The sequence below is a fragment of the Cebidichthys violaceus genome, unplaced genomic scaffold, assembly GCF_023349555.1.
Source record: "Cebidichthys violaceus isolate CVI_PGR_0920_01 unplaced genomic scaffold, fCebVio1.0.p SCAF_24, whole genome shotgun sequence".
Lineage (NCBI taxonomy): Eukaryota > Metazoa > Chordata > Actinopteri > Perciformes > Stichaeidae > Cebidichthys > Cebidichthys violaceus.
In genome coordinates, this window is record NW_027176417.1 from 3,054,534 (window position 1) to 3,079,254 (window position 24,721).

The 24,721-nt window shown below is 47.1% G+C and overlaps 1 protein-coding gene across 4 annotated transcripts in view; it reads right to left on the minus strand.

Annotated features, from left to right (window-relative positions):
- LOC137879205 (receptor tyrosine-protein kinase erbB-4-like) overlaps positions 1–24,721 on the minus strand; it is a 194,179-nt gene that overhangs the window by 25,470 nt on the left and 143,988 nt on the right. For 3 of the 4 annotated variants that reach the window (XR_011103711.1, XM_068719871.1, XM_068719869.1), the window contains exons 16-20: positions 22,877–22,921; positions 20,699–20,831; positions 14,508–14,630; positions 13,783–13,881; positions 10,950–11,135 (exon numbers count right to left, since the gene is read on the minus strand). Coding sequence is in view for 3 of the 4 variants with exons in the window: in XM_068719871.1 (XP_068575972.1) it covers positions 10,950–11,135; positions 13,783–13,881; positions 14,508–14,630; positions 20,699–20,831; positions 22,877–22,921 (586 nt within the window). In the remaining variant the exon portion in view is untranslated. The remainder of the gene's footprint in view (positions 1–10,949; positions 11,136–13,782; positions 13,882–14,507; positions 14,631–20,698; positions 20,832–22,876; positions 22,922–24,721) is intronic. The other variant, XM_068719870.1, reaches the window with a different exon arrangement.

Genomic DNA, 24,721 nt, shown 5'->3' on the forward strand with positions numbered 1-24,721 from the left:
TTGCTCAAGCTCTTCTTGAAAGTCTGCAGGTTTGCAGACGCTAACGATCCGCACTAAAGTTCACATCAGAGCCCTTAAGCGCAGGCCTGAGCCCTTGTGGACTTAACCTGAAGTGCATGTTAAAGTCTGTGACGCCGTGAGATCGACCGATGAAATTGCGACGTTCGACCTCAGGAAAGGTCGCCGGGAAAAAGAAAAACAAGGCGGCGGCGGCAGCGAGCGCGCGGAGATTTCAAGGGCGCAGCGTCACATTCGCTCAGAACTTGTACCTATAAAAGAGCCAATTTCTCAAGTTATTGAAGCGAAAACGTGACTTTTTGTATGACAGCTTGACAGGTGATGAAAAAGGAGCTAAAATACAATGTTAAAGCTACAGTTGGTAAGTTTAATAAAAACGTCTTTTTGACATATTCGCTCAAACTGTCACTGTACCCTAACAGTAGTACATGAGACGGATAATCAGATTCCTCCGCCTCCTTTTAGTTTGCAAGACTCCACCACGTCCAGAGAAAAACAACCAATCAGAGGAGTCTCCAGCGCAGCTGTCAATCACTCCTCATCAACGCCAATTCAAACTAGGCACCTCTGGTCAATTGTGAATCAATAGTTTCTCACCTGAGGTGTTTCCTTCCATGTTTCCATGAGTTCAGAACCAGATGAACAGCAGCGGTAGATTTGAATACATTCGTACGGTTCCTACTTTCACCCTTTGTAAACGGTCCCTTGGGTGCTTTTCCCAGCTCTCACAGCACACAGAGCTAAGCCACACGCTGCACCGGAGCATTAAGGTTAAGGACCCAGCAGCACTGCTGAACATCCCAGATGACACTGGGTTATGTTGGAGGCCTGAAGTGCTACTATAGTAGTTTGAAACATTCAACTTTGTTTTTATTTAAACATTGTACTTTTGACCTTTGCAAGAGTCAGAGTGTGCTTTAGGACAAGTCAGCTTCACTGTCACAAATGACTTGTGTAGCCAAATAGCACCACCGCGCTACTTTACATCCAACTCATATCTTCACTTTTCTCATATCTGACACCTGCTCTGTGCTACCAACACAAACGGTTGATTATGACATTATTACTGAGTAATACGGAGGATATATGGTTTTGAATTACTTGTTTCCTCCGTTTAAGAGTTAAGTGGAATGACTTGTGAGAGGATGTGGTTTGCTGTGAATCCACTAGCTACTAAGCAGGCTACAATTGCATTTTTAAACAACACTGAAAGTATATATTTTTTTCTTCTTCTCTGTCCTGAATTGTTTACAGACACTAAAAGTTCTTCAAAGCTCGCAAACGGATCGGGTCACGGCTGGTCTGTGACCCGTTAGAGCCGTCTCCCCTGCAGGAAAAGGGACCAAAGATCTGAGTCTTCGGTAATGGAGGAAAGCAAGAGGATGAAACCAGGCGTGAAAAAAAAGAGAGGAGTAGTGTGGACCGTCAGGGAGCAGTGCACCTCAGTGGGGGGGTGCTGTGGAATAAAAGATGCTGGGTTTAAAGACGAGCAGTTAAGACGCTAAGTGGAGGAAGAGGAGGACGGACGTGATGGAGCGCAGCGGGCGATAAATTCAATTCAGGTCTGGTGTTTGTCTGTGATATCACCAACATGAGCCATACACTGACATGAAATAGCTATTCAGAAAGACTGTTCGGTTTGTTGTTGCCAGGCAACATGCTCTTCCAGGAACCATCGCTGGGCAAATTGTTTTCATGATACAACTCTCCCGCCGTATCCATAAGCTGTACAGTTTATTTGTGAATTCATGTCAAGAGAAGATGGAAATTAAAGGCAGCACGCTGAGTTTGGTACAGGAACCAGAGGGTGAGGTGTCTGTTTCCAGAGGGAGCGATAAGAGCCCCCCCCCCCCCCCCACCACCACCACCACCACCATCACCACCACCCCCTCACGCTGAAACTCCACCGCCCCGCCGAGCGGGCGAAGAGGCAGCAACAATGTGAGCAATGTGGGACTGTCCGCACGCCGAGAACCGGGACCGGTGCGATAAGGAGCGCGCACAATGGGTCCGCTCAGGTGGTGCAGGTGGTCGTCTGTCACGCGCCGTGTGCGGCGCCGGAGATAGAATTCCCACCGAGCTGGCGGTCCCCAAAGCGCGCGTGTGTGTGTGTGTTTGTGTGAGAGAAAGAGAAAAATAGAAGCAGCAAGAATGAGCCAGTCAAGGTCCAGACGCTCCTCTCTTTAATCAGGTGAATAGACAGAATAGAATAGACTTTATTCTGAAACATTGTTTTGAAAGCCAAATCTGTTGCTGAAGCGTCTCACATCTCGGTTCAGCACGGAGCAATTTGCAAACCAATAAGCTCCAAAGTGCGTCACCGGATGGTTTGGACGGTTAATGGACGACTCAGGCTAACGTGACATAATGAATGTATATACATATATATATACGTATATATATATATATATATATATATATATATATATGTATATATATATATGTATATATATATATACGTATGTATATATATATATATATATATATATATATATATATACATATATACATATATATATATACATATGTATATATATATATATATATATATACATATATATATGTATATATATATATATACGTATGTATATATATATATATACACACATATATATATATATATATATATATACATATGTATATATATATACACATATATATATATGTATATATATATATGTATATATATATATACGTATATATATAAAGACGGCTCAGCTGTGGCGCAGCAGTCGGGCTGCAGGCCCATTTACTACGCATTCAGCCGTTCTGGAACCACCGAGCAGCAAAAGCAACCTGAGCGGAGTGTGTTTATGAGTGTGTGTGTGTGTGTGTGTGTGTGTGTGTGTGTGTGTGTGTGTGTGTGTGTGTGTGTGAGACCACAGTGAGAGATAACGCGAGGTTTAAAATGTGAGTGTGGAGTTTAAATACAATGTTGCACGACAGTGATCGGCGCTCGCTTGCTTTCGTTCTTAATTACCTCCACCTCAAGAGAGGGAAGCGAATGTAAAATTATCCGAGCTCTGTCGCCATGATCTCAACTCCCCTGTGGTACATACAGATCCATCCGAAATGTCACTGTGCAGGCAATAAAAGACCGCTGCTGGCAAATTTACATGAGCAAATGTCAATAGTTTTTTGGGCTGCTGCAGTGGAATTAGAAAGGAGGACACAGCGGCTTGATGAGCGAGATGAATTCGCGCTCTTTTCGAGGAAAGATTGGCGATGTAAAGTTGCGATTCCTTAACCTGGAACCAAAACAAAAGCACTTCTGGCTACATCGAGTCGATGATTAGCTTTGACAAAAGATGACATTCGCAGCGATGCGGCTAAATGTCCTTGCTGGGTGACGACGCTGTCCAAGCATCAATTATCTGCGCTCAGGCGAGACGCTGTGAAGTTGGAGGTTGCCGTGGGCTGCGGCGAGGACGGTAATGATGGGTCTCATCGACGGCTCAGCGGAGTTCGACAGGTGAAGCAAACAGAGAGGAGGGAGAAAGAAACAAAGACGAGATCTGATCCTTATTTCAATCAACTGAGCACCGGGCTATAAGCGCAACCTTCGCGCTGATGCCTATAATTTGCCCACTACTTGCTGTGACAGTGAGATGTTATAATTTTTTTATGGCGCCGGGTTATTATCGCAGCGAGAAGCCGCCGGACAGCATTCGGGCTCACGATTGCATATACGTGGGCACACAAAGGAGTATTATTTCCCTTTGTTTGTTCATAACACGGCTGTTATTATGAAGAAAATGGAGACTTGATTGCGCTGAATCGAATCGGAACGCGGGCGGAATTTCTTGTTTTCTGAAAATGACATTTGTAGGACTTGATAATGGAAGAAAAGCAGCGAGCAGATTACAGAAACCCGGGTTGCAGGAGAATCCCTGCGAATTCCCGCCGCCGCCGCCGCCGCCGGCGTGCATATGTCTGCGGCTAATGAGCCTCGGATTCGGGCGTCAGCCGGTAGCGGGTGTGTGCGGAGAGAGGTGACCGATCCAATCAGGCCTTCCTACCCGCTGGATCTGGCAGTCAAATCCCTCCCCTTATGCATCCTTGAGCACTGCTGATCCTCACTGATAATTAGAAAGACCCGGGGGGCTTATCCCTCCACCGACCGCTCTCTCCTCATCACCTCGCGCTCTTCCTCCTCTCCCTCCACCCTATCGCCTTGTTTTGTTGCATCAGCAGGGACATGTGCGTACTCCTGGGAAGTGGTCCGTGTGTGTGTGTGTGTGTGTGTGGAGGAAGGGGAAAACTGCTCAGGGTGCACATTAGTTGGTTTTGGTTTCTTTTTTTCAGGATGTAGAATAGCATTATGGGTTGCACTGTTTGGTAATCACGGCGTGATGTGCTTTCCCGAACAAGCTCTGAGATGCAAAGAATTGTGGGACTGCATTATTAATGAAGCCCCTGGGAAGTGAAGTGCTGAACATGGATCACTACCATAGAGCCTGCTGACAGTATTCAATTCACTATAACTTAGTATAATGTGTTTTAGTAGGAAATACAGACTGGAATAAAAGAAAGTGAATGTATAGCATGGCACTGAACACATCGATCACTCACTATATATACTGTATATATCATGGATGCTTACCGTTTGTAGTTTATATTCACATGCGTATGTATGCATTACAGTACAAAACTTTGGTTCTCACGTTCTCTAACACACGTGTTCGACCCGTCGCCGATAAACGAGGAGGAAAATAGGTTTCACCTCCGGGCTGCATCGCGTTCATCAACCGCTGTTGACAGGAGTCATGTTATTTTTCCGGTCTTAATCATAATTGCCTAATTGCCTCTCAGTGCAAAGCAAAATGCTTTCATCGCTCCTTAGCTAATTGCTCAATGCTGTAAGAGGTTGTATTCACATTCTCAGAACGGCAACGAGCACAAATGATCTGCACTACAGTACGCCGTTTGAAAACAAAAATGGATTCACGGCATCTTTCTGTGAAATCTTTCATATGTAAATACGAATGTGTGCCTGACTCTTCTGAGGAGCTCCAAGAGGATCTCTGGGGGGTTTTCTGAGCGTGGTGTGTCTTTAGGGGGCGCTGCCAGGCAGCTGGCTATAGTGTTTCTCAATGAGGGACAAAGAGAGGCTCTCGAGATGTACGAGGACAATCTATACAAGACAAAGACGAGGAACAATGTGTTGGAGAAAGAGATCAATCTACAAGGAGCAAGGAGGTAGGAACCAAAGTGACTTTGCATAGAAAGTCAACTGATCTGATGTCGTGTTTCAGGACCACATGTTCATTTAGTTGACCCGGTTGTGACGTCTATGTCGCAGTCGGAAATAAATGTCAGCAGCAGTGTAGGAGGAGGAGGAGGAGGAAGGAGTGTTAAGGCTTGGCTAATGAGCCCAGGCGATATGTGTTTGCTCAGCACAGAGCGGCGTTCGCGGGGAAGCGAATGACACGGAAAGCTCCGCACTAAGCTTGACCAGATTGGATCTCCCGCCATCGGGTGGCATCTCCCGGGGAGCCGCCGTGGGATGCAAATCCAAACACACAATCTGCTGTGGAAGCGCGCACACACATAGGACATTAACACAGGGATGCACACATATGAGGCCAAAGATTGGGAGCCACGTTTAAAAAGGTCCCCAGATCTAAGCAGTGTGTGTGTGTGTGTGTGTGTGTGTGTGTGGAGTCTTTTTCTTGTATGTGCTTAGTTTTCTAAAGCATATACTGTCTCTTTAAGCGATCATACCATTGCTTACGTACACATGCTTCCAGGCATGTTTTACCACAACGCAGCAGCGTTAAGCTCACCGTGGGAGACACTTTTGGAGGTCTGTGTACGGCGCCATTATTAGCACTGTCAATCTGTAAAACGTCACCCAGGGCCGCCATGACACCGGAGCGCTGCTCTAACTGGAGGCTTTCCCTGCAGGGCATGTCTTGCTAACGTCAGTCCACATTTTTTTCGCCCGTGGGTATGTTCACACGAGGACCTCCACTCCCTCACCGCTCCACTCCCTCCCCTCACCGACCGAATGCCCCCGTCAAGCACCCCCCCAAAAGAAAAACAATCAAGACCCTCGTCCAGCCCAGACTTCACTGTCAAAGCCAATCATTTCACCGGCAGGACAGCGACTTGCCGAATCTATTTTACTTTCATTATACTGAGCCGGAGGAGAGAGACTGCGAGAGGAAGACGGAGGGAGAGAAAGTGAGAGGAGAGGGGAGGCAAATTAAAAGACTCCCGTAGCCCTGCATACACTCAGCCCTGCATCCGATCCCATATTTAATTCAGTGATTGATTTGTTCATTAAAATACATCCCAAACCTAATTATTCCATTAATAATCCAAAACCTAATGAAAAAAAATGCTCTGTGTATGTGTGTGTGAGAGGGTGAGAGAGAGAGAGAGAGAATCAGTTAGTGAGTGATAAAGAGAAGATGGAGACAAGAGGGAGACGCAGGACGAGTTGGAGAACGGGGTCATTTTTTCCCCCCTAGTTTTCTTCGACTACACAAACATTTGCAGGCAAACACACACACACACACACACACACACACACACACACACACACACACACACACACACACACACACACACAAGCAGAAGGTCATTTCAGAATATGAGGCCTGGAGTGGGTAGAGGAGAAGGAGATGTGGGGTAAACCTTTACCTCGTGAAAGGAAAGGAGATGTAGCTGTTCATGGGTGGATGGAGGAAAGAAAAGGAAAGGATGAGAGGGGAAGAAAAGAGAACAAGAGAAGAGAAAAGAAAGCAAAAGAAAAGGAAAAGAAAAAAGAGGAAGAAAACGATATGGTGAGGAAAGAAAAGGAAAAGACACAACACACCTGAAACAAAGTAAAGGAAGGGAACAGAACAAAAAGATAGGAAAGGAGAAAAAACAAAAGGAAAGGCGAGATCGAGACTAATAAATTAGAGGCTATTTGCACGGATCCAAAGAGACCTCTGTGTGTGTCCTGTATAATGTGAATGCGTGCGCCGCTATGCGAGCGTCAGTCATTGTGTGTGGCAGTGGGAGTGGGGCAGCCCTGAGTGTGGCTGGAGATTAATGGGGGCCATTATCTCAATGCCCAAAACACTCAGTGATGAAGAGTCACTGCCTGGCGACAGGCCTTGGCCAATCCATTTGCGGCGCAGCGGTCACCTGCCCGGGTCAGAGCCCACATACGGCGAGTGTTTGTGCTGTCGTGGCGATGGTGGTGGGCGGGGGGGGGGGGGGGGCGAAATAGGAAAACAATAGGAACGTTTCTCTCCACCTGGTATGGACAGGCCTACGAACACACTACAGTGAACGCAACTAAGTACATCCACTCAAATACACTCTCAAGATACTTGTACTTCAGTATTTCCATCGCACGCCACTTCATTGTTATTGCACTGCATTTCCCCGGTAAATATTCCTCCTTTTGTGTCAAACATTTTCAGGTCCCCGCTGCGCTTCCATTATACATCCCAACGTCATTGTGTTGACAATTCTTTCATTCACTTTGTGATGTACTGCGGAGCGATGACTGGAATGTTTCCCTCGTCTCGCTACTGAACAGGAGGCTATGGAGCGCGATTAGAAACAGCAGAGTAACGTTACATTCCTTGATTCTCGTCGCAATGGAGAGCAACGCAGGAGAGCTCTGTGTTTACTGTCTGGTCGCACCTAAAATTGCTTGACGTTTCCCTCGTTGTCAAAAATATTTACTGCCGCTGGAGGATGGAGGAGGAAACCCAAGCTGAAATACTCATGAATACTTTCGGTAATCAAGTGCTGTATATTGTTGAAACTTTTTCAAATTGTAGATTTTCTGACTTTTGCTATTGAGTAATTGTGGCATTGCTCCTTTTTGGATATTTTAGCATAACGCTAAGCTAAAACAGCTAGCCTGTGTGTGAAAGCAACGACATCTGACAGAGCCAAGCTAGCTGTTCCCCTTGTATCCAGTATTTATGCTAAGCTAAGCTAACTGGTTGCTGGCTCCAGCTAATTTCCCAACTATTCCTTTAAATAAAGCCCCTCAATAATTCCTCTGCTGGTACTCATGATATAAGATATAATATAAAGTACTTTGGTAAATGTATCCACTACATCCTCTGGCCCTCAGTGTTCTGTAAAGACCTTTTTTGTACTCTCTCTCTCTCTCTCTCTCTCTCTCTCTCTCTCTCTCTCTGTGTTATTTAATTACCTCCTTTATTCTCTCCTCTATCTTAACAACATGCTTTTCAAAGCCGACTGAAGACCAAGGGAAAATTATTTTACCCTTTGCTAGAAAATTGTGTCTCTTTGGGAGGATGCTGTTTATCCTTGAGGACAGGTTCCCTATCATTACCTTGAGAGTGCAGAGATCACTCAGAGAAGAGGGCTGCGAGTTATTTATTGGGCTCACACGCCCAAACACACACACACACACACACACACACACACACACACACACACACACACACACACACACACACACAGGCACGTGTTCGGATACACACCGAGACCCAGAAAACCGCACACATGAACGGGAAGAGGCGTCGCTGCTCACGGACACACCGCAGAGAATGTCAGCCTTTTTTTTCTGGCTTGAAAAAATAGCTCGGGGCCGTGTGATGGAAGATCCATGAGGCTAATAAAACAGAAGAAACAAGCTTTCTGGCTTTAACGCTGTGAGCATTTAGCTCCACTCCGTGCGCTCGGGTTGACTGGTCCGGAGCACATGCTGCTAAATGGACTCCCTGCTGTAACTGGGAACACATAGCTGGATCACTAGTGGAATCAACATTTAATCACATTCACCCATGAGCAGTTTGGTGTAGTTTTTAGTGACGTGGCTCAAAGGATGGCCAGTTGGTTCGTCCACCGCTGCCATGAATAATGACATTACACATGTAATCCGGAAACATGTGTCTCCATTTAAAAACCGTGACCCATGTTGACAGAAATGGAAGAAATAATGGAAAGGATGGCAGGAAAATAAACCACACTGACTCCACCGATTCCCAAATCCACTCGATGGAAACTAATCATCAGTCTTTGATTTCCAATCAATCACTCAAGCACCTTCATCCACACTCTCCACCCAGCCACAAGACGGAACTGCAGTTTTTGCAGTCAATCACAATCAAACCACTACAGAGTTGAATGTCACCGTGCCGTGTGGGTCGAGGAAAGGTTGTGAATAATACTCCCTCTTGCTCTTCCTCGCTTATGGAACCGCTAAGAAACTGACACTTCCCCTCTCGCCTGCCACAGGTGAAATCGAATCCAATTACAGCAATAAGTACCAGCTTAAGCAACCTGCTCCCAGTGCTCTTGGGAATCATCCATCATGGGGGAATAAAGGGTTAAGACCTCCCACAATAACCCCCCCCGCCCCGTGAAACCACAGCGCTCATCCCCCGACTTAGACAAATATATTGCTTTTAACGATGACCAATATGAATCAATTCCAATAGTCCGACTCATAAAGGAGTCCTTTGGAAAGAGGACATTATGTGAACAATGGCACAGCGGGTCATTTATGAACACGGGTTCACTGTTTGTTTGTAAGGAGCTCATATGAAGTCTAACAAACTGCTGCGATCTCAACACGTTCTTAAAATCCAGATGTGACGCACCGCACCTTCTTTTACCGACATCATTCACATGCATCTGTTAAGCTAGTCCCTCGCCCACACACACACACACACACACACACACACACACACACACACACACACACACACACACGTCATTTATCTGATCAGGGATCAGATGAACGCTACAACCGTGTGACTGCATGTTTTGGAAAATCCCTGGAGACAATTTTTTCCCAGTCACCTTGGATGTGACGGGGCTCTCTACGCCTCGTTTCTGCGTAATATAGTGTCGCTTCAGCGGGCCGCGATCACAGGGACACAGCGTTCTGTGATATCAGGTCGCTATTCAATATGCTCAAGAGAGCACACAGCTATGAATAACTAACATAAGTGAAGCGCCGTCACCTCTATTTCAACAGTGGAAATTGTTTAATAGAACGGCATTGTGATAAATGGATCGGCAGCCTGCAGTAAAGCAACACAGATGCTTCGTATTTATTTGGCGTTTGGTTTGACCAGTGAAATAACGGCAATGTGAGATGCACTGGGAGCTCAATGAGAAGAACCGTCCATCTTCAGAATACACATTAGCAAAACGGCACTAAAACCAATCTTGTAGAATATTAACAGTTGTTGTTTTGTCTAACATCCTATCAGGCTGATCAGTGCCAGCGGTAAATCAGCCTGGGGGTGTGTGTGTGTGTGTGGGGGGGGGGGGTTGTTGTGTCACAGCAGATGCTTGCACATCATGTAATAGCACCCTACTGCCATCCCAGAGTTATAACTCAGAGAAGTTAAATCTCACCCAGCAGTTACACTATCGAGCAGTCTGGCCGCGTCGACTTCGTTTGCAAATAAAACACAAATGTTCTTTGGGTAAGCGAAAGCACACACAAATATTTCGAGCCCTGCTGCTGTTTCCACGATTGTAGATTTTGTTTGCGCGGCAGAGAAGGGGTGTTTAACTTGTTCATTCCTCGCGCCGTCACTCATTCCCTGAGGGAATAATGCGCGCTGATGCTCTTCTAAGACGGAGTTCAAAGCAAAACGAGGCATTTCTGCTGCTTCGTGTCGTTGTGAAGGGTTGTGGAAATGATCAGCGTGTCGAGCAGTGAGAATAATTAGGATCAACGGGGGGCCAACTGGAGGAGATTATTACTAAAAAGTCAACAACAATAGACCCTAACTCTGTGTCGTAAAACTGCAGCTCACATTTTGCATCTTGATACATATAATATCATGTCTCTGCATAAGAATCGGAGCTTGTTCTGGGTGACACTGGACATTAACACTCATATCTATTACAACCCCTCACACCTGCCAACGCCTACAGCGCAGCAACGCCGCGTCCCCGTCTCATCTGGCCGGACTGTCGTCTCTTACCTTGGCGATTTGGACACACCAGTTGAGCAGCAGCTGCGATCCGATGTTGTCCTTGTGCTCGTGCACGTAGTCGAGGAGGCAGCCGTGGGGCATGAGCTGGGTGACCAGCTGGATGGTGGGGCTCAGGCAGACGCCCAGCAGACGCACCAGGTGGGGGTGCTCCATGCTGGCCATGATCAGGGCCTCCTGGGTGAGAGGGGGGGGGGGACAGGACAAAGAGGGACTAAGAAGGTTGTTGCATTTCAGTTCGTCCTCTGTTTACCCAAAACATAATTAATCAATCGTGGCAAATATAGGAGAGGAATATTCTGAACAACCAGTAACTGAACTTCAGGCTTGGTGATCAGATGTTCTTGCTAAAATGCACCTTGGGAGTCCATTGCATCTATTAACCATGGATACGACTTCCTTCTGCAGCTGGAGTTAGATGCATAAATTTAGACTTGTGGAATGATGACTATATCTGCATGCAAAGCATCTGTCCACAGAGTATTCCCACTGTGCGAGAAAATCCTGCAGAAATCCCCTTCAAAGCCGCACAAACGCAGCCCTTTTCATCTATATTTTAACATGCATAAAACACAAGAGGTTCGTAGCTGTTGCACCCGACACCGCCGAACACAGAGCCGCCGCGTGTCTGATTTCACAGGCTTTCTCCCTGGTTTGATACGGCGTGTAAATGCATTTTCCGTCTCATCTCTCTCATCCCTTCCTGCGGCAGATGGCCGAAGAGGTTTTGAACAGTTGGGACTCGACGTCCGGTAATTGTTATTGCGGCGCCGCAAGCAGAAGGATGTGTGGCGGTGATGAAGTGTTATGATAGGCGAGCGCTGGTACTCGTGGCCGGCGTGAATATGCATTATGGCAGAGCAGAAGCTGCAACCCGGAGTCGCTGCTTAAAAAGCGCTCACTTCAGTCGCTCCCCCTCGTCTCCTATTGCCTCTCTCGTTCGCACGCTCTCGCATGTGGACACATACACTCTCCTGGCAGCTCTCCGAAACACTCCACGCTCACACACTCAAGGACACACTTGCACTCCCTCTCGCCGTGTCTGCACGAGGCAAACGGTCGAGGAGGAGGAGGAGGAGGTGTATATCCAGGCTCAGCCCCCGGGGCAGCTGATAGATAGATGAGGTGCCTTTTTAAATTTAGGTGCTAAAGAATGAGCTTGGAGGGGAGAGTGTTGGCGGTGTGGGTGTGAGTAGATTAATTCTAAACAGGAGAGGGGGGGGGGGGGGGGGGGGGGGGGGGGGGCAATAGGCCGTGGAGAGGCTTTTGGCACCATCAGTGGCCTGATTTAAACAGAGCCTCACGGCCCAAGGTAGTGCCACTACATCTCCACTTCATACCCCCCCCCCCCCCCCCCCCCCCCCCCCCCGCCATGCATACCTCACACCTCGGGATGAAGGAGACGGGAGGGAGGAGAAGAGCGAAGGAGGACACCTGTGTGTGTGTAACAGAAAGAAGAAGAAGGCGCTTTTATTCTCGTCTTTTATAAGGCGCTTAATTCTTTGTGATCCCAAAAGACCCGTGACTCCTAACCCATGTCCGGCTATACTATCGCACCGGCGCTCTGCTCCCGGTGCAAACGTAACGAGGATGTGTGTGTGTGTGTGTGTGTGTGTGTGCGTGCATGAGCGCGCGTGTGTTTTGGTTTCTCTCTCGTCTACCTGAGCGTTGACCTCTATTACTGCCGGTTGACCCCCCTCTCCAATCTAGCTCACTTTCCTTCACACACACACACACACACACACACACACACACACACACACACACACACACACACACACACACACACACACTTGCGAAAGTGTGTGTATGCATCGAAACGCACTAATTTAGTGCGCTGTTTTAGGCTTTTGCATTTCACATGGAATAATCAACTCGCTCACTCAAAATTCACATTTTTGCCGACACAAACAAATCAGCCTGCAGCTCGCGCACACAAGGCCGCCACCACCTGGGGAGCCTTTTGTTGTAAAGTGCGCGCCGTTTGGTTATTGGTGTTTATATGTGTGGATTTTCGGAGTGTGTTTTGGAGCCGGCACTCCAGTGGCTAGTTTCCCAGCGGCGAGGCGTGAGCCTGCCTTTAGATTGCTGTTTAACAAGCCGGCAGACGGAGCATATTGGCTCTGGATGGACAGAGGCCCCCGCTGGGAGAAACAGGGGAAGAGGGAAGGGAGGGAAAGAAGGGAGAGGAGGGAGGTGGAGGGAAGACGCAGGGAGAGAAGAGAAGATGGAAAAAAAATGGGCAGAAAGGGAAATAAAAGATGGAAGCACCGCCATGTTGATTCAATAATATGACAATTCACTCCACATGTTTTGGTTCGTGTGTAAGAAGAAGAAGAAGAAGAAGAAGAAAAGATGGAGTTGGAAGAAGTTGGATGCAGAGCTGCAGAAGATTTAAACAGTTGGGAAAACATCCAAAACAACATTGAAGATGAACTACCGTCCTTTTGCAAAAAACCTGGTGATAAGTAAACTGCAGTGTGAAAAGAAAGATGGGTAAAACAGGGAGGAAGAGGGGAAGAAAGGACAGAGGAGAGAGGTGACGAAGATAAGGTGGGAAGAGTAGGAAACTCCCCGGCTTGTTCCCTCCCTCCTCCTCCTCTATCACTCCCGGATTCCAATAAAGCCATATCTCATAAACAAGTGCTGTTTTTTAATAGAGTCTCGTTCAATACATGCGCGGCTGTACAGCACAGTGGAGTTCGCTTTATTACCGGCTCGGACTGAGATGGTACTCTCGTAAGAATTTATCGCCGAATGCACAATCCCACAAAGTGACACGGCTCGGGCCGGTCTCACGAGCCGGCGCGAAATAAATACTCACGTCCATGAACTCCACGTTGGCTTTGGGGCCCGTGGTCTCGTTGAGGATTTTAATGGCCACAGGGATCTTCACCGTCTCACCTTCCGGGACCCAGATGCCCTGAAATACACAAAGTCATCCCCGTAAACACAGTCTCAGGAAACACCCACAGCTGAGGCGCTTCATTCCTCAAATTAAAATAAAAGATTAAACACTTCTACTGACTGTACGGCGCCGAAACAGACCCAAGCAAAGAGCTTCGGATCATAACATGGCGATAAATTCATGTATCACTATGTATGCAGATTAATTGTATTAAAGTATGGCGATAAAAGCAAATAGGCCCATCAGAAGTGTAATAGAGAGGAATTTAAAGCTGGGGGTAGAGAACGCCGTGTTTATTCAATGAGTTTGCTGAGTTTCGGGGTGGTGTGAATAATTACGCCAAGGGCAGGAGAGTTGGCAAGCAAACAGCCGTTAATGTTCCAGGTCCTTGAGCCGCCCTCGGCTCACGTCTGTCAGGAAACGCTGCTACAAAGGGACATGTTTATGCTTATTGTTTAGGTTGTCACGCAGGGCGCTTCGACTTGAAAGAAACTTCTCGAGTGTCTTCGTCGCCTCCTAGCTGACTTGCCGCTGTTTGATTTATAACGCGGAGGCGGCCACATCTGAGTGAGGAGTGTGTGAAAGATGCACCCAACAGCAGGCGCTTTGACGCAGACACACACACAGACACACACACTGACCTTGTATACGGTTCCAAAAGCTCCAGAACCCAGAATCTTGACTCTCTTCAGCTCGGTTTCTTTGAGGATCCTCAGCTGAGCCTGGTTAGGGGCCGTTCCGCTGGGGGTCAGGGGCTCCACCAGCTGACAAAAACACACATTCAAACTGTTATTCATGTGTTCGTCTAGTGCAACAAAAAAAAAAGAAGAAGCATGAAAAACATTCCTCTCGTCTTTTGTTGTAAAACCCGAAGGGTGCCTCTGTTTTGCTGAACGCTAAAAACATTTCTTAAGAGTGTGCCTCAGGGTGCGATCGCTCCCTTTTAAAGTAATAAGCAAAGAGCTCTTGGAAAGAGAAGAGCGAGGTGAACAAGGATTATGCGCAGCCAAAAAATACAGTGACTGCCCTGTGCTGATAGTCATGAATTGGAAAACACACAGACACACATACACGCACAAATTCATGAAATACAAATGACTCCGCTGTGTGAACGTGAAGTTCTGTCATGGCTGGCAGTTACCGGCGTGGACCGCGGCGTGCCCACCGCTGAACAAATCACAGCCCGGTGTCGGCTGCTATCACAGCCGACAACCAGCGGCGGCTCACCAGCTGTGCACACACAAAACAATTCCAATTCAAGGTTATGACGAGCCTCCTCCGCACTGCCTGGCTGCCAGTAACAGCTGACACTGAGCAGCGATCCCAGCAGCTGGCCGGCCACCCGCCCGCCTCCCCGCTAGCCGCTCCACAAAGCCTCGGCTACTAAATATAAAAGAGCACCGAGCTGGCACCTGTAACCGAGCAGTGACGAGACCTGAGCCAGGGGGATGGAAGAGCCACACACACACACACACACACACACACACACACACACACACACACACGAATATGGCAGCATGTAGTGCACATCTCTGAGCACATGCAGATAACATGCATGTACACTGCACACAAATATTGACAACACATGCAAATGCACGCTCCTAAACATCAAACACACACACGGATGGAAGCACATTATCCGACCACAAAACACACACACACACACACACACACACACACACACACACACACACACAAGAAGTCAATGCCTCTGATCAATACACGTCTTAATGAGCCTATCAGCCTATCGGGTCCCTCATTCGCCGCGGTTTATCAGCGGCATAATCACCCAGCTCAGCCACGGCCATCAAACAATATAATGAGACCATATATCAGTCGCTCAGCCGTACACTTACTTAATGCGATATAAAACCATCAGCACAATAGGACCGGCGATCGCACCGCCGGGCCGGGCCGCCCAGGATGGATGACATTGCCCGCGGCTCGGCAATGACTTGTCGTTTAATGTCTGTTGTTACGGCCGGGCCCCGGAGGCGCAGCGTACGGCGGCGGAGATGTCGCCGCAGGAAGGGAGAGCGAGGGATAAACACTGAGGGGAAGTGAATGAGATGACAGGAGGCGCTGTGGCAGTTAGAGCGTGACTCAGGGATTGTGTAACAGTGAAAAACCTCCATCTTAGTCGGCTGTGTCAAACTGTATTTATCTTGAAACAATTACAAGAAATGGTGTGACTGAAAAAGAAACTCCAACAGTTTGGGCAAACTGTGTTTTGATCAAAAGCTCCAGAACTGCGGGACCTCGAAGTGAAATTGTCTTTTATCGAATGCTCCATCCATGGACAGGAATGAACCAAGAAACACTCATTTCTAAAAGCCTTAAGCAAGGAGAACTACATAGAGTTTACAAGTGAATAAGTTATACACGAGGGAAAGAAATGAAGATTTTGTCCCAATACCGATTTGGCCTTGGTCTCTAAAATAAGCGTACTTAAAGCCCCTGAGAACTTCAAATCTTAAGTAGATTCAATATTTACAACAAAATAAGCAACAAGAGCTCAGCGCTCAAGAACTCGGCTCATCTGCTTCAGCACTACTCACACTTTTAATCACATTTGACTGACGGGGACAAAACCGCCACCAACATGGCCTCACATGTACTTTTTAAATGCTGCTGAATTGTGATCGGTATTCTGCTGATCTATGTCTCCGTTATCGATAGATAGCCCTGGAGCCCCTGGAGGGTTTTTAAGCAATTCTCCTTCACATTCCTCTGCAAATTACATATTGAATCTTTAAAAAAAACAAAACATGTTTAAATGAAGACGCAAAGGAAACAAACAACATTAACATTGATGATTAAAATGTCAACAATGATGAACGAGCGCTGTCGCATAAAAATTAGCAATTAAATGAGGATAACTTATGAGTTGCCAGGTTGTGAATGTCTGACGTATGTATGTAAGTACACAGAAGCGCTGACTAGAAGGACGCGCTTTTGTCGCATCCATCACATCAGCCCTGTATTTGGCCAAAGAGCGTTATTTGATTCGCCGGTGCATACGCTGAAAACAAGTGAAATGGAAGAGATTCAGTAAGAGAGAGAGAGGAGGAGAGGAGGTGATGGAGCAGTGGAACGAGCAGATGGCGACAGGCTGTAGCTGTTATTGTTTCATTAGGACGAAGCAGGGCCGGACTGATGAGGGGAGGAGAGAGGAGAGGTCTATTAAATAAGATGCACACCCATGGCCTGCAAAACTCTCTGGAGCTCGTCCTCACTCTCACTCTCACACACACACACACACACACACACACTCACCACGCCACTTTATTTACCGGCTAATAATGCACCTTGCCTTTGCCAAATGAGCCTCACCGGTGGCGCGGTGCGCTGGACTCGGATGCTTCATTGGACAAATGAGCAGTATGTTCAAGCCTCGAGCAGGAATACGTTCACGGAATTATTCTGCATCGAGTAAGTAAACAACGTCCTCAAACATACGGCTGCACTGCGAGCCCTCGGGTGCAGGCTGTAACGTTCCCCACATAGAATGCCTCATTTGTAGTTTTGATTCATATTTTGTCTATTAGAAAAAAATACTGAACTTATACAAGTGCCAAAAATGGGTTTGTTTCTGGAAATGATTGCTCTCTATAGTCGGAATGGCCTAATAGAGGTGAACTTCCCTCATGAGGTTTGGTTCTACTGTGTAATAAACAGACAGACGTGGGGTAAACACATGGGGCGGAAGGAACTGTCTGAAGTCACGAAAACCGAACATTTGCTCCCTCACATCCCCGCACCTTCCTTATTCTCCAATTTGGGATATCTTGATGGCCCAGTAAAATATTCTCGCGGGTTACTTTGGGAACCACAATGACACAGAGTGAGCTCATTAAGACCATTTGCGCACGAAGGCGTGCTTATCAGTATGCGAGGGCATTCATTCTTGGTATTAGCGAGCCCATCCCAGCGGCACTTTTTCCGCCGCTATCTGCATCTAAAGAGCAGCCTTTCATTGCACTTCTCAGTCACTACACTCGTATTCTTGTGGACATCTTTCTCTGCGAGACCTGGAATTCAGCACTTTGGAGTTGGCTGCGGTACAAATGCCTGTGGATGTTTTCTTCTCTCTGAGGCTCTTTTCCTGAAGTATAGCCATGGGGCCCACGACTGAAAAGAAAGAGTGTTTAGACCACTGGCACCGAGCCCGAGCGCTCTCTACTGTGCCGGCACCTGATTAGCTCCCGACTGGCTGGGGCAGACCTGATCCAGCTAACCATGTGGAGCATTACTGGAGCTCTGCAGGACCAGGCTGTCCTTAGACTGTCTGTAAACAAGCCTGCAATGATAACCCACCACTGCACGGGGAAACTAGAAGCGGGTCAAATGGACTTTAATGTCCCTGTAAGATTAAATTCCTGATGCATTTGACTGTTTCATAATAAGTGCATATGTTTTGCGTCTGCTTCATTTTGAGCTCGTTGTACCGAACAGAAACGTTCACACCTCTGTGAGATCCAACGTGACATATTTGGTTGTCTTTTGAATCGCCGGGACGTTGAATTCAATTTAACACGAGGTTCGGGGTATTTGAACAATGCCCGGCTGCGCCGCATGCATTTGTAATGACATCCCGTGCCTTCGCTCAGCCGGCCCGCCCCGGAGCAAACAACGGGAGCTGTCCAGCTCCCCCGAATGCTGAAATCCTTCTCGGAGGAAAGCAGAGGAGAGCGTGTAAGCGGCGTGAGAGCTGTCCACGGCCTGTGGTGCTGAAACACTCGCGCGGCCCGTGTCTGTACAAAGCAGCTGGAAGAGGACCTTCCGAGTGCATTAGTCCCGCTTCATTGGACCGGGGGTCAAAGTTCAAGGCCTGGGAGCTGCAACAGTGGGGCGACTCTGCTGTTTGTGCTGTCGCTCCCTGCGAGCAAAGCAATTTGTGTTCAGGGGATTCTTTAAGAGGCACCACAGTGTGAGATTGGCTTCTTTTTTTTTTTTTTGTTTCTTTCAAGGTGAAAGAGAGAAGGAGAGGGGAAGAAACAACAAAAACACAAAGACAGAGTTAAAAAGATAGAAGAATAAAGTGCTTATTCGCAAGGGAGACAGATCGGATAAATGGAGAACACAAAAAGAAAAATAGAAGGTGAGGACGTGAGAACAGACAGACGCAGAGAATATTAAAACAAAGACAACGTTAAAGAAATGAAGTAGTGGCGCGTTTTGCGAGTCAACACTGCCTTCACACGTGTCCTTGATATGGAAATGCCGTGTGCTCAGATCACGTTATGGCAGCTCGCACTGGAGGCATCGCTTCCCTGTCTGACACAAGAGGTGAGCTCTCTGTTTAAAAAAGAGATGGCAGATAGGAGAGGAGGGGGGGGGGGTCCCTGAGCCATCGCTGTCCCCGAACCCCTCATCCAGACAAGCTTGATCTCCGTTCACAGACTCGATTATTGCTTTGAATAGAGAAATGCACGTTCGCCAGCCGTCCAAAGCGTATTGTGCGGAGTGCAGTTTGATTTTAAACACGCTGGGGTAGGTGAGAGTGCAGAGCGCCATTCATTACATTACATTGCAGTCATTCAGCAGACGCTTTTATCCAATGCTTTTATCCTATCCAGATAGAAAGTGAAATGCAGGTGGAAATGCACATATTAAAATATTAAAGGCAAGGATTTTAACTCCAGAGAGATTCGGCTCTTACACAGAATAACTAAGGACACTAAAAACACGGCTGAACCCATGACCCGCTCTTAACGAGCGGTCCGTCTAACCTGTAGGCCGACCTGTCACGGCCGTTAAACATTTGATTGTGTCTAATTACTTTTACACACTATTAGGTCTCCATGAAGGATGGGGAAATTGACTCGGCCGGCCCGGTTTTCCCGGTGGAGTATTGAGTCGAGCTTTGACGGAGCAAAGATCAGTCTGTGCAGGGAGATGCAAACAGGGGGGCGAGAAGACGCCCCTCCAGCCGGATCCTTCCCTGTGACAGTACATTAGCGAATCTGCTCGGACTGAAGACTTCCCTCCCGGTCAAGACGCTGTCGGAACAGGACCCGGGTGATTAAGATGGATGTGTGTGGCTGGGATGAGGCAGAGGCCGCCCGTGGCCGCCCTCCTGCAAACTCCCGTCTCCAGCCTGACAGCTGTCTATAACACTGCGGTCTCTACCTGTAAATTATACTAATGCAGACTGACAAGCAGCCTGCCCCGCTCCTATAGGCAAGGCCACTCAGCCGACCTGCAGCGACAACCGCCGGGCCGCACACAGGACACACGGCGCTCCGTAGCAGCACAAAGGTGATCAACCGGAGCGTGAACCCGCACGTAAACCCGCACGTAAACCCGGCACCCGCCTACGCCACAATCTTTGACTTTCTCCTTTGAATATAAAGTCTGCTCCGCCGTCTGATGCTCTTCAAGGCCGGATCGATGGCCGCGCATAACGTTAAAACCCTCCGCTCAATGCGTGGTTTGGCTAAGTACCACAGTCAAGGTTTAACGTTTCAAGGTTTGTGTACGAGTCTAGTCTGGTTGGCATCCATCTGGAAAAGTGCAACTTTGATAAAGAAAAGTGGGACGCCCCGCACCCAGAAATATAAAAAATATGAATAGCTTATTAAGCAAACTAAAACACAACTTTGCCTTCCTCAGTTTTTGCCACATTAAAACAAAGGAAGCTTCTTTGAGGAAGCTATTCCCAATTTCCTCTCTGGGATCAATACAATTCATCACACTGCGGTAATTGTCCGCAGCTATTACTAATTCATCCCGTAGTTGCAAACGGAGCAATTCATTCTCCAAAATCTGAAACCTCAAAACAAAAATAAAGGAGAAGTAGTACGTCCGGTAGAAACTCCGTCCCTCTCACCTCCGTCTCCAGGAAGCGCCGCAAGGCCCTCTTCTTCTTGATGCTTTTGCGTCGGACAGAAACGGCCACGCTGAGCGCCAGGATGACGATGATGAATAGGCCGCCGATAATGCCAGCTGCTATTAGCGGCGTCCTGTAGAGACGAGGGACGAGAAGAAACATTAGCATCGCTGAAACGTACAAAAAAAACACAACAACAAAAAAAAAAAGGCTCTTGGAAAGATGCTGATGAATTCTCCAAGCTGCTGGAGAGGGAATAAAATATTCTCACCGCTCCAGATTGAACCCTCCGCTTTTAGAAGGTGGACTCTTCAGCCTGATAGGCCCTGCTCTCTTCACTCTGCACCCCTCCCTATCGTTCCTCTCTCACAGCTATCCTACAGGGTTTCAACAAGCTTGTTCTCTCTCGTCTGTAATTAGCACGAGAGAGAACAAGCTCAATAATAAGAAGAACAAAAGTAACCATACCTTCACACTGGAAGTTAGATAAGACAATCACTTCAAAGAAATGAGAATTTAAAGGTGTCAACCCTTCACTAATCTTCTGGAGTCAAGCCTAAAGGTTGGAAGTTAAAAGCTCTAATGATGGCACTAATGCTTTTGCCATTTACATAGCTCTTGCTCTTGCGCCTATTGTTATGGCACCACTCAAATCGGTCCTTCTATTACTCTTTTCCTTGATCCTTCCCTTCCTATCTGTATTCCAGTTCACCTTCTCGCCAGAATCTTTACTGCCCTCTTCATCTTTTGAAAAGACAACCGCCATAGCAACGAAACAACACCTGCTTCTACCAAATACCTAAAGTCCAAAGCTCTTTTCTTTGTAAAGGCTATTAGCGGCTAATGGAAGATTCGTGTACCACGGGGCTGTGGGCGCGCAAGGTGCCGCAGCTTTTGCCGTATCGATTCTGACGAAACAGGAGGAGGGGGAGGGCTTGAAATTCACAAAGAGGCTGCGGTGTCTCGACATAATGAGATATACAGCCATGTGGTGAATAGTAATCCGGCAGTTTGGAATGAATTAAATAGAGATGGGGGGAAGAGAGACAAGGAGAAACAACAACAGTGGAGGGAAAGACATAGGGGGGAATTAAAAGAGATGTAATAAAAAGAAGAAGAAATAGGAGCAAAGGGAGGAGAAAGGGGACAAGTAGCAGAGAGTGTGACAGCACCAGCTGAGAGACGAGGATAAGGACTTCTCCAATTAGGAGGGAAGGGTTTACAGCAGAACAAGTGACGTGAGGTCACCAGATGAGACGGGGGGAATAATGCCACTGTGTGAGCTAAAGGACAACTCTGGGAATAGAGACTCAGCAGAAGCCTACGAGGGGAAAGCAAAAAAAAAAAAAAAGGTCTCATCTCTATTTCCTCTCTTAAAAAGGAGCTCAAGACCTCCTTTTTATGGCTGTGCTGGTTTGGTTAAATTCTAATGAGTTCGACACTCTTTAGAGTTTGCTCCAACTGTAAAGATCACTTGTTTTTATGGGCATTTTTAATAGAGTTTTGTTGTTGTTTTGTCTTCAGGCTATTTAGGTCGTGTGGCACAAAATACTTTCTCTAAATTGACCCGTCGCTAAGCCTGCTGGAAACGTTGTAACGTGTTCGAGATGTTTGTCTTTAACGGCAAATCAACTTGAGCTGGAAAAATTGAGAAAATCTGAAGAATTGCATGAGAGTCTATGGAACGGAGCCGGGTAGTTGTCGGACCCTTGGGCTATGATTGGCCAGTCCGTGTTCGAGGGGCGGGACTTCATATTATCATAATAGTAGTATCAGTAGCTTGGTTACTGGCAGTAGTAAAAGTAATCTAGTAATCTCAGCTGCTCTTATCTTCTATGGAGCAAGTCCAAGTCACGTCACAAGTCAGTCGCATCTCTTTTAGATCTCTAAAGCATTAAAAACGGACTATTTTCACTCTCTTTCATAATCAAAATGACATTCCACTGATTTTAATAAATGTTAACATTTAACATTTATTAATGTTAAATTAATAAATGAATGTTTTGCCTCGGAGATTCACACCGAGGCAAAACATTCCTAAGTCATCCATCAATTACAGGATACAAAAAGTGTCTGCACCCTTGTTAATGAGCGTCATGAGAGCGTTTAATGAGTAGTGGCAGGATCTGATGCCGGTCTCCCAGTCCCGCATCACAAGTGTGACCTGAGATCTCTTACCTGTCCATCATCCCGACACAATCTTGGAGTCTTGGCCCGATGCACCTGCGGGGCAGACAAACCGAGAGAGAGATCGTCCGTTAAATCAGGGTTGTGAGCAAACCTCGCGTTGTCTTTCTCTCACGTCGGTCGGCTGTCGCCGGGCGGGGAAACTGTTGGAGATCGGAGCGCGGCTGACCTCTCGTCAATATGACGGGGAGAAGCGTTCGGATGGGAGAGCATTGTTCTTTAATTCAGCGACTTCCCCCTCTGATTCAGCATCTTTAACCTCTTGGAATACTTACATCTTTGGCTTCTTACTCTCTCGACAATCAGCGGCACGGGGAAGAAGTGCTGATAACACGCCGCTGACAAGTGGAGTTTTTAAACATTAGGTAAGCAGGAAGTCATTAAAGCAGACTGTTGGCTGCTCATTAATTCTACCTCCTTGAGTGGAGGACAGCAGGAAAGACACAGGGGAACGTTTTTTTTTCAACGCTCCTGTTTGTGTGTGTGTGTGTGTGTGTGTGTGTGTGTGTGTGTGTGCGTGCGTGCTGCACGAGCACACAAGACGCAACAAATTACACGGCAAATTAGGAGAGCACGGCAACTTCGGAATTAAACCGGTGACAACTGTGGCTCCTCCAAAGTCGCTTCGTTGTCAATTAAATGCTGCACCAAATAGCTAATTAGCGATTAATCTGTTGTTGATCCAATGCTGTGTGTGCGTGGATGCGTGTCTGTGTGTGCCACGTTGTTTCCTTCCTGGAGAACAAAGGAGTGGTCTGACAATAAACATCACTTCAGTACAGATTGTTCTTTGATTTACTGTTTTGATAATGGTTGCATCTTTCTATCAGTGCTTGATACTTTAGCATTACCAATATGCTTAGAGGGACGTAAAAGTATGGCTAATTAGCTATTAGCAGCCCCTTTTAGCAATTTACCCATTCACGTACAGACAACTGTCAGTGGATTACTCTAATACTGAGGAAAACCTTTTTCTTGTCTGGAATCACATCTGTTTCTATGATTTCTAAGCGTATTAGCGGACGTATATTTGTGATGGACGTCAGTGGTAAAGCGTAAACACAGAGCTGCTGCGTGTGACCGTGATGATGAGGACAAATCATCCGGCCAAACTACAATAACTACCTTCCTGTTGTTTTGATCGCTCTCACCTCCTGCAGTATCTTTGGCTCACATCGCTCCCCTTCAACTCCCCCGCGCCCCCCCTCTGGGGTTTGAGAACCTTTGAGGCAGCGTAATGAGACTTCAGGTTTAATCTGCTCCCCCATTGAAGTGTCTTTTAGCCGGATGCTAACTCTTTAGCGGCTGTTCGGGCGCCGCTCTGTTCCTGACACTGATCCTTCACCTCTGTAATGTCTCACTTTGGCTCACGGCCTCAAATACCCAGACTCGGCGTCAGTCCTGATGATAATCCAGAGCACCCTGTGGCTGGAGGGCCGGATAAGACGACAAAGCATGATGGAGGGGTTGTCATGCCAACGACAGATTAGTGTTAACGGAGTCAGGAACGCGGGTGCATCTTTGAGAGTGAAAGCCTTCCCTTCGTCACCTGTTTCTTTTACATCCATCGACCTCTTCTTTATCGCCTCAGAAGTCTTTCACTGACAATATCTGTGCATAGCTGTTTCCACTCTTTATGCTACGCTAAGCTAAGTGGCTGCTGGCTGTAGCCTCATTTAGCACACATCCATGTGAGCGGTGTCGGTCTTTGCATCCAGCTCTTGGTGAGAAAGCAAATAAGCGGTTTTGTTGACAGACCGATTGATTAATTGATTTGTTTCAGCACTTAAGACTCCACACCACCATCTTACCCCTTTCATAAAAGCTCCAAACAAG